The sequence below is a fragment of the Cyprinodon variegatus genome, unplaced genomic scaffold (assembly GCF_000732505.1).
Source record: "Cyprinodon variegatus isolate N-32 unplaced genomic scaffold, C_variegatus-1.0 Scaffold82, whole genome shotgun sequence".
Taxonomy (NCBI): domain Eukaryota; kingdom Metazoa; phylum Chordata; class Actinopteri; order Cyprinodontiformes; family Cyprinodontidae; genus Cyprinodon; species Cyprinodon variegatus.
In genome coordinates this window covers 214,057-224,463 of record NW_015150535.1, presented here as the reverse complement: position 1 = coordinate 224,463, position 10,407 = coordinate 214,057, and the positions used below count along the sequence as shown (strand labels likewise).

At 39.5% G+C, this 10,407-nt stretch overlaps 1 protein-coding gene across 5 annotated transcripts in view; it reads right to left on the bottom strand.

The window, feature by feature from the left end:
- The window catches only part of tjp2 (tight junction protein 2), an 82,031-nt gene that overhangs the window by 35,242 nt on the left and 36,382 nt on the right, over window positions 1–10,407 (bottom strand). For all 5 annotated transcript variants that reach the window (XM_015373200.1, XM_015373196.1, XM_015373198.1 and 2 more), the window contains one exon: window positions 5,433–5,486. In XM_015373200.1, coding sequence (XP_015228686.1) covers window positions 5,433–5,486 — 54 coding nt within the window. The remainder of the gene's footprint in view (window positions 1–5,432; window positions 5,487–10,407) is intronic.

Genomic DNA, 10,407 nt, shown 5'->3' with positions numbered 1-10,407 from the left:
TATTATAAGAATATATTATTCTTATCGTTTTTTTTTATTTATTTCTTGTATTTTTTTAGTAATGAAAATATTTCAGTTGAATTTTAGAGTCTTTGTTTTTATTCTTGTGGTATCGAAAAGGGTATCGAGTATCGAATATTTTACTTAGTATCGGTATCGAGTTGAAAAGTTTAGTATCATGACAACCCTAGTTACAAATCAAAAATATTTTGGCATAGGTCAAAATGGGGCTAGAGCTAGGGCTGTCGCGGTTGAGGAATTCCCCCTGCGATTATTCAAGGAGGCTAAATATCGCAATATGCGATATCATTGCACCATCTTTTTTTTCTTTATTCTAATCTATTTATTTCCCAAATGTGTTTGTATATTGTTAAATTACCAACTACATGGCAAAATTTCCTTTGAAACATGGCGCTTAAATATATGTATGTATATATATATATATATAAAAAAAAAGGTTATAAAAAAAAAAAAAAGAGATGACACTTTATTGAACGCAGATCAAAGGGCAGTAATGGCACAGATATGCCTCATTTCTCCGACTAAACTTAACAAAATTCAAAAGAAGGCTGAACTTTTAAAGGCAAATTTGACTTTTGGTAAGTAACATTTGGTTTTGATATCAGTGCAGCTGCCATTGTATCCTCTTAACTGTTCTCCCAAGATGCGGTGGCTTGTTTTGTAGCGCGGTGAGCTTCTTGATATTGCGATATTTCATTCGTGCGGTTATTGTGACAGCCCTAGCTAGAGCAGGAGGCAGGCCTTTAAAAGAAAATCTATTAAAGCCGGAAATTTGCAATCAGTGCACCCCTAAATCAAACATGACGTTTAGACTACAGGTTAATTGTGGAGAAATGAAACCATTTGAGTTTAAAGTAAATACAGGAAATATTGCATGGCTCAAAATAAAAAAAAATGGTTCATTCTTTTTAAAAACTAAAAATGTAATTATTTAAAACCGAAGCTGATCAAATATTTAATTATTACTTCATTAATCAGTCAGTAGCCATGTTGTCTTGTTTCAGTAAATATTAGTGTAGCTTAACTTCAGATATATTATAGCTACAGTTGTGTGGATTAAACCAAATCCTCTCTTTCCAGTCAGCTTAGTTTATTCCTACAGCGGGTCAGGTAAACATGGCTCCAGGGAGCGAGAACCGTGTTAATCTGGCTGCAGATAAACTCAACATTATATAAAATTTTATTTAAAAGAAAAAGATCAATTTTTGACACATTTAGCCTGTAATTAATCTCCAGAAAGTTATGGTTGATGAGAATCAGTGAGTAAAATCATTTCAGCTGCAGTTTTTTGGTGCAGGGAGTTGAAGGGAAACGTTCAATGGAGCGATAACTATAAGCACTGGGTCCATTAGCTTTTCTAATCCACTCATTTCAACTCCAGTCGTCTAAAGCTTCACGTTCTTTTTCTCCGTATATGACCCACATTCCACCTTTTTATGGAAGTCTAAGCTTCCAGTTTTGATCTCTTCACCTCAATCAGGTTAGTATCCGATTCAGAATCATAAATCATCTCTAAAGCCTCCACAGCTGAATGGCCAAGTTGGATTTTAACAGATTCTAACTTCATTTTCCTTCTGCACAGACTGATATAAAGAGTTAAACTGTGTTTTTTCCTTCATCTTGCTGAGGTGTGGTCTTCATACCATCAGTTTCTATTGCTTAGCCTTCAAATTACAGAGACTCCAGAATCCAGCATAATATATTTAACTTTAGAAATCAAGAAATCGCTAACTGGTAGCCTAGTAAACTAGCCCCACCCACCAGCAGCCAAAATCATTTTTGCCTGCTAGTGATCTAGCCTCGATCAACTCCCCTGGCCCTAGAACTGGCGGGCCAATCACAACGCAGAGATGCGTTTTGAATTTCTGGGCTGAAAGCAGACTCAAAGCAGGGTTTTGAGGGCGTGGCGACAAAGCTGCACGACACTGGAGAAGCACAACAAGCAAGATGGCAGCAACTATTGAACAGTTCTCGTTTGACTCAGCTTTGGAATCAGTTTTGGAAGGATTGGACTTTGGGTTTTCGTTGAAACGCGAGCAGGAAGTGGCTCTACGCTCATTCATTTTTAAGAAGGACGTATTCGCCGTTTTACCAACAGGCTGTTTGTTTACACTCCCCCACCAGCTTTCTGTCGCGCTTACTACGTCACAGTTAGTTGCGCTCATTGGTCAGAGCGTTGGCTAATAGGCACAGACATGGTTTGAAAAACAATGGTTGTTCTCACCAATCTTCCGATGTCTCTTTCATCAGAGGCCAGACTAAATTACACCTTTAATCTCACATTTAGTCTGGTTTATCAGGCTAGCTAACTGGAGAAAACAGACCAAACTCTGATAGAAAACAAAGAGCTCTGCATGAATGGAGGCTCCTCAGACGGCTCCAGGGCAATCTTCAGCATCTAGAAGGGAAGCTCAGTCCTCTGCAGGTGAAAATGAGGAGAGACCTCTAGCTGCTTCCCTGTCAAATAATGAAACATTCCCAGCCGGCTCCTCCCGGACCACTGCTAAATCTGCCGATAGTGCCACTACTGCTTCAACCACGTCAGCCTCTTCAACCCAGGGGACGACCACCCTCACAGCATCGTCATCGTCCTCTTCCTCCCCTGAGCCAGGAGAAGCGAGTGCTTCAGGAGCTGGAGGCGGTAGTAGCAGCTCAACAACAACAACTGCTGCTGCTTACCTTATCAAGGCTGCACTTTAAAAAATAAAATAGTCTAGAGAGCTGTTCTAAACCAAATCTCTTTTTCATTACACTTCTGTATACAAAATAAATCTAAGTCTATTATGTTGCATTTCAACATGTTCAGGACCAGTGATGGGCGTTACTAATGCCGTTACCTTTTTTTTAGTAACGAGTAATTAAAATTATTACTCTTAATGTAACTATAACGCAGTTACCATTGCAGACACCCTGTTACTGCACGTTACTCGGGTCGCACAATGAACCTTTTTTAATGATAGGACTCGTGCACGCCTTGTCATGAGAGAGGGGAGGATGAGAATGGTTGATGTATAGTGAGATTACGTCTGTCAGTTGGGTAGGTGGGTGTTTCCGCTGGTGGGTGTTAACGTAGAGCACACACAGAGAGATGAAGTCAGGAGGACTCCCGCAGCAAAACAGTGTTTTCCAGATGGAAATACCGGTGTTACGTCGAGCTGCGTTTCCCCATCACATACGGTTTCCGCTGCATTTCCACACAGCGCAGGCGGCACGATTCACCGAGCAAGCGACAGGAAACGCGCATGCTCGCTAAAGGCGCGTAACAGCCGCCCTGTGCTCGCGCCACAGGGGAACTACGGAGAGCGTGAAGGATCAAATGCTGGATGGATGGATAGATAGATGATAGATAGATGTTGCAGTATCTATAACAACCCAAACACACAGGATTTCAGAATTAGACATCCCAGTTATTAATTTCATACACTCACCAGATCTGAATGCCCTGTTAAAAAACTTCACACCCATGACTAGAGGTAATGCAGCCTGATGATATTTACACCGCATCAGATAGCGTTCCCCCCATGTTAAGCAGGGGGGAACGCTATCTGACCGGGTTTACAGGCCCGTCAGATAGCGTTCCCCCCATGTTAAGCGTTCCCCCCTGATGTCATTTACATTGAGGCCCCGTCCACACGAAGTCAAACCCTGGCCTAAACGCACAAATTTTTCACCAAACCAGCCTCTCATCCACACGAAGCCGGCGTTTCGGGGGTCTGTAAACTATCTTTTTTTTATTCAGCCTTCAGAGTGGGAAGATTCTGAAACGCCGTTTTCGCGTTTCCATCTTTACGCTCTAACCGCATATTTTTTTTTTTTTTTTTTTTTACACGCATGCGTCATAGCGTCGCCTCTAAACACGCATGCGCGACACAACAACAATGGCGCCGTTGCTGCTAATGCTACTTACCCTGCTGTCGGGCTTACAACAGAATCTTCTTCTTCTGGAATATCTCCAGGAAGAACAGAGCAATATCGACGACATAGTTCAGCACCTAAATTTGACTTAACCACGAAAATGGACCCGCAGGGCAACCATGTATAAATATTAGTGCGCATGCCCAACATTTCGTCGCCTATTTTTGCTTTGGCACCACAGCGCCACTTACAGGCCTGGCATACATTTTGCAGCGTTTTCATGCATTCGTGTGGACACTCACATTTATTTTACGTCTCCGTCTTTACGGCAAACGTTTTGGAAAATATTAGCGTTTCGTGTTCGTTTTGACTTCGTGTGGACGGGGCCTGAGTTGCAATAAATGCTAAACTCTCTGCAGGTTCTTGTCTTTGTCGTCCGCTCTATTCAGCTGGCTTTGGAAACACACGGCGAGAAGGTGGGGGTCGAGTGGTGAAGGTTACAGGGCAAGAAACTTAATAGTTACTTTTACTAGTAACTAGTTACTTTTATTGTGGAGTAACTCAGTTATTAACTCAGTTACTTTTTGGGAGAATTAACTAGTAACTATAACTAATTACTTTTTCAAAGTAGCGTGTTCAGGACAGTGACATAGTTATTCGTTATGGTTTCAGATACATGACGCCCATTAAACCACCAACATGGCTAACCGCGGTGAGGACGTCATCCTCCTTTGGTCGACATCTCTGGGTTAAAAACTTTTCATTTTTTAATTGCGTTTTTCCTATAAATGACAAGAAATTATATCCACCTCGTTTTTTTATATTAAAGACTGAAATTATTTGATGTTTTAAATCATTTTCAGTATTAGGAGGAAAGGCAGATGCATTTTTAACCTTTTCTTTAGGGCCTTTTACAGAAACACGTCTGTAATGTCCTCCTGTCTTTTGTTTCAACATGCAGAGAGAATAAAGCTGCTCATTTCACCTCCTGATGACTCTAATCTAACGAATATCATCCTGCAAGCCGAGTTAAACCCAATGAGTGATGTTCTGAGGGGGCAGAGGCATTAGTTAATGAGCGGCAGGAGAGTGGATGGACATGGCAGGGGAGTGACAGCTGGCTGCAGGAGAGGGGAGGGTAACATGTAGAGGTCACATGCCTGCAAGCAAAAGACCTTTTTCCTGCATATTTTTTTTTTTTTCTGGCTGCATCGAGCCGCTGCACGAGACAATGAGCTCATCGGGGCGATTGCCTGGGCTCATGTGTTTAGAGTCAAACACGACTGAATGGCGGCACGAGTCCCACACAATCAAACTTTTAGGCACGAAGCTTTTCATCGCTTCGTTTACAAGCGATATTAAACATGTATGTTACACCAAGGCATGAAGAAGTGGAAAACAGTTCAGGATTTCAAACTTTTTAAGTTCACTTTGCTTTTTGGCTCTAAGAGTTTCAGAGAGCCTCACAAATAATTCAGATGCTCTCCAAGTGAAGCGGTGGGAACAACAGAGCGTCTGTTTGGGTTGTGAATAATGTAGAACGGAGGGGAACTCACTCTCTGCAGGGTCACGGTGTACTGCTCCCACACCGTCTCCTCCATGACCGGGTTCTGGGGACAAACAAAAGGGGAAAGCAAAGATTATTTCACAGAACAGATTAATAATGCCTTCCTGTGATGTAACAAACAAAGCCATTTCATTAGCCTGCGCCGTTACACAACCAGGAGACACCAGGAGAGGAGCGAAGGCGCAGACGGTCAGCTGACTTTTCAGCTATCGATTGGGCAGATCGGACAATGCCTCACTTAAAATATATACTTATACTCATTCAAAGCATCAAAACAACAATTTTCTACATTATTTGATGCAAATAATTTAATAAAACTCTGCATCAAACGTTTCCTTTAAGCAGCAGGTCAGACCTTAAAGGAAACGGTCTGATTTCTGATAAGATGCTGCTAACAGCGGTTCTGCACAGCCAGGTAGCATTAGCAGCAGCACTGAATTAGCTTTTATCATTTTTTAGCCTTAGAGTATTTAAAGACTTAATCATTAAAACAGTGAGTCATGTCCCTTAGAAAGTAAAGAATAAAGTGTTTTTAACATTATCACATCCATGGATCTGTGCAGGGGGGAAAAAAGCCTAATAGGATAAAAAATTCTGAAAAAAAGACAAGATAAAGATGCATTTAAAACATTTAAATCTTTATATAAACACAATATAGAATATAAATGTAATTATTTGTCACTTAAAATAAAGGGAACCATTAGAACTTTAATATTAAACACTAAAATGATGGTGCAATCCCAAAAGTCATTGAATGTCTTGATGAAATTATGTCACTTAAATTTCATGCTGAAAACTAAAAACTAAACTTTTGAAAATGAATTTTCTTTTAGAAAATTAAAGAAATCACAGCAAATAAAAGTTAATTTAAACAATTTTTAAAGATCTCTTACAATAAGAGAAACTGAACCAAAAAATAAACACAAAAAAGATGAGATGAAGAGGAATAGATTTTCCACTTTGACCAGAATCCTTTAAACACCTGATGCTTCAGAGAGCAGCTGTGGGTCCGATCAGCGCTGCCAAGTTCTGAATCTTCAGGGTTTGAACTAAACGAACGTCCTGCAGACGTTCAGCCGCGCATCGCAAACAGCAGCGCTTCAATTTCTAAGTTTCTCGTTTTAAACCTGGTTGAGAAAAGCTAAAAAAGGTAGAAAAGTATCCAAGTTGCCAAAAACAACAACAAAAAACCTAAAGGCTGAGATGAAACTTAATCAAGATACAGAGGGAAATAAACGCCAGCTTAATGTTTGATAGAAGAAACTTAAATTTAACAAATTATGTTTAGTTTAATGGAAAATATTTGACTTTAAAAAAATAGAAAAAAAAAACACAAATCCAAACCTCGATTCTGGATTAATCAGCTCTTTTTAAAAAACACTAAATGTAATGAATTCCCCCGATTTTGTTTCAGTAAACTGGGTCTGGCTGCGAGGTGCGGACCCGCACAGAGCTGACCCGTCGCCACGGCAGCCTGACGGCAGCCTGACGGCACTCACAAGTCCCTGCAGGATGCGGATGGTCTTGACCGCGTGCGCCCATTTCCTGTGCAGGCTCAGGACCGTCTTCATGGTCGTCGGCCGCCGTTGGCTGCAGCTTATCCGAGTCTGTCCCCGTTGTGCGCCACAGCCTCCTCCATGACCACATCTGCACAAACCAGCAGCAGCAGCAGCAGCTCCCTCCCTGCATCTGCCCGCCTAACTGCCTTTGACGTAACAGGGATTCTGCTGGCCTACATTCAGCACAAATCCCACCGTCTGCAGAAAGTGTAAACATACACCAACTTCTGTGCAGGCATGCTTTGATTAAACACACAAATGCATCCCCCCCAAAAATATGAACAAATAAAAAGGTGGATCAAACTTTTAGATCAGTTTGGCACAGAAATCTGCCCAGATAACGGAGGACTCAGGAGTTTCTGAATTATTTCAGACGAGCAGAGTTAGAGGAAGCTGATGTGAGACAGAAGCTCATTCATGCTAACCCAGATTCATTTTCTTATCTGCGGTCCACCATTGGGAGACGGTGGGGAGCAGACGAAGGCTGGAGGACCGTCTGCATGGAAAGATGGATTTACGCCAAGCTATGCTCATTCAAACACTCATCTGTTCACCTATCAGTGTAAAGCTTAAGATTTATTTCTTTTTTGGGAACTACATGAAGAGGCGAGGTATATTCTTGATCATCTCCTCGCTCTGTGGGACGGCCAGCTCTGAGGCAGGCCTGTCAGAGAAGTCAGAGTCTCCGGAGCGAGAGGCCGTTATGTAACACAGCACAAACATTTTCCACTAATGAGGAAGTCGACTGAAATACCAGCTCATAATCACAGGAAGTGGTGTAGATAAGAAATTATTTACAACAAGAAAAACGTAAAAATAAACTTAGAAAGCAGCGCTCAAAAAAAAAAAAAAAATAATAACCTCAATCTTCTGGTTTATTTTCAGAATAAAGACTAACAAACCAGAAAAAAAGCAGCAAAAATCCAGACATTTTATTTTTAACATGACTGATGTCTGGAGGAAGAAATGTGTTGAATTATTTATTTATGCTTCGTTTTGAGGCTAAAATCTCTGCTGGATCAAAATCCTTAAAAATACCAAACAAAAAACAAAAACAAAGAGTGGCATAAGTTATAAAATAATTTAGAAAGAATGCGCTTTGATACAAGCAACAACACTGTTAGATGTACGCCAGGCCCATAGGCAGTGTCGCTACATAAATGGAAACAAAAAAAGAAAAAACAGTGGAGTAAAAAAAAAAAAACTAAAAGGCCAAACTGCTCATGTGAAGCAAACACAGCAGCAGTTAACTCATCTGGTTGTGAAACACATCAAACTGCTGCTGCTGCTGTGATTGGCTGAAAACTCGGCATGTGAGGCAGACGCCCAGCTGAATGTCCCTCCCTTTCTACATAAGGCTTTCCAGATCAATACGTGTAGCTCAATTTGAATTCTACATGGCATCAACCTGGCTTATACCAGCTTAGGAATCAGCATGGAGGAGAGCAGAATATTTAACTAACCTTAAATGTCATCTCCCGATAAAAGGGAGATGACATTAAAGGTTAGTTAAACATTCCTTTTTTTTTTTTTTATCGTTATCTCCTTTTCATCTCCTCTTTCTTTCTTTTATCCTTTTTTTCTGTTTTTCCTTTCCTGTTCTACTTAGATTGCAATGTCCAAAAAAATCTGTAAAACTCCCTGCATGGATTAGAATAAAGCTTTTTATACGCATAAATCAAGCGGGACACTATGGCTATAGCTGTGCTGCTCCACTGAATCTGTTGGGCTCTTTTTGACTTTTATTCTTATTGCCACATTGCTAGAAAGGACACTGTAAGAAAATAAATAAATTGCATGTCCCAATTTCTGCAAAGGAAGAAACACGGGATGTTTGAACAAAAAATAAATAAATAAAAAATCAATATAACCCATGAAAAATCGGAATAATACGCTAAAGTCTGTTTCAATTTTCAAAATCAATCACACTAAACACAAAGTAGAAAAGTTCCTCACTTGAATTATCTTTAGATGGAAGATCTTTTTTTATCAGGCACGTTAAATTCAACTAAAATAAAAGTTGAGATAAGAGAGTCACAACCCATCATTGTGCCTTAGGAGGCTCCAGGCCAAAGTTTATGTAACACAGTAGTTTACACATTTGACCTACTGTTTTAGCACGAAAATAAACAGTCAAAAGCAGAAGAATATTCTACATAATCAAATCCAAAACAGTGTGGAGGATTTTTACAGAACAGGCAGATCAACACAACCTTATCCAAAGCACAATGATGGCAACAAACTTCTAACAAAGAACCAATTTGAGTTCCAGTGTAGTGAAATCCATATTGTTTACACTGTAACCACAGACCGTTGAGTGTGTAAACAAAAGCAGGTTTGGTGACAAAACTCTGAGCTCAGATTAGATTGTTCTGCTGGAAAATATAATCTGAAATCACTCAGCAATGCTAAAATTATTAATTCAAGCGCAAATCAGCAGCTGTTGAATGGCCACTCAAAATAAATAAAAACATGACATTTCATCAAGAGAATATATATTGTGCAATGCTGACCTCTACTGGAAAAAACACAACATTGCATCTTAGAATCAAGGAACATAAATCAATCCAAATGTATAATTAAAATAATAAACTGTTAGCAAATAAAGCAAGTTGAGCAAATATTTGAAGGAAAACTTAATTATTCTGCTATTGAGTAGATTAAAATGAAAAGAATTTAGAAAAAAATAAATATTAAAGTAAAAGCCATATACAACTTTTAAACCCCATCTATTAAGGTCTCTGAAGGAGCATTCAGCACTGCTAAAATATGTTTTTATGGTTTAGGGTCCCTTGAACCGAAACTCTGTCAGAGTGACTGAAAGTTTGCAAAAGAAAACTTTTTTACCCCTTTTTTAATACTTTAGATACTCAGAAATGCTGACAGCTTTCTATGACAGTTAAGGATCAGTTACATGATTTTTTTTTTTTTTGGCTAAATAAACAACTCTAGATAGAGTCAAGTTGTAATGTAATGAAACCTTATTTGGTTCAGCCTAGTCTGGATTATTAAAACACTGAGTTTAGATTTAAATTGTAGTTTAGGGTTAAAGCCCCCCCTCTGAGATCATCATGATCAACTTTCACTAACAACTACGGAAGATTAGGGCCACTGAAAAAAGTAAAAAAAAAAGTTAACTGATTTTTAAATTTTATTTCAGTTTAATATGGGAAAGAAGTCACAATTCTGACTTTAATCTCAGAATTCTGACTTTTTTTTTAATCAGAATTCTGACAGCTAACAAACATGTTAGCATCAAGCCATGTATATTTTAGAGATTATCTCTCTTGTTTTAATCACCTTCTGCTCTTCCATTGATGAAATAGCATCACTGGGGACCCCTCAGGCACAAAAAGTCGCCTAATTCTGTCATTTTCCACCAATGTGTCACTGGCCACCTCAAAC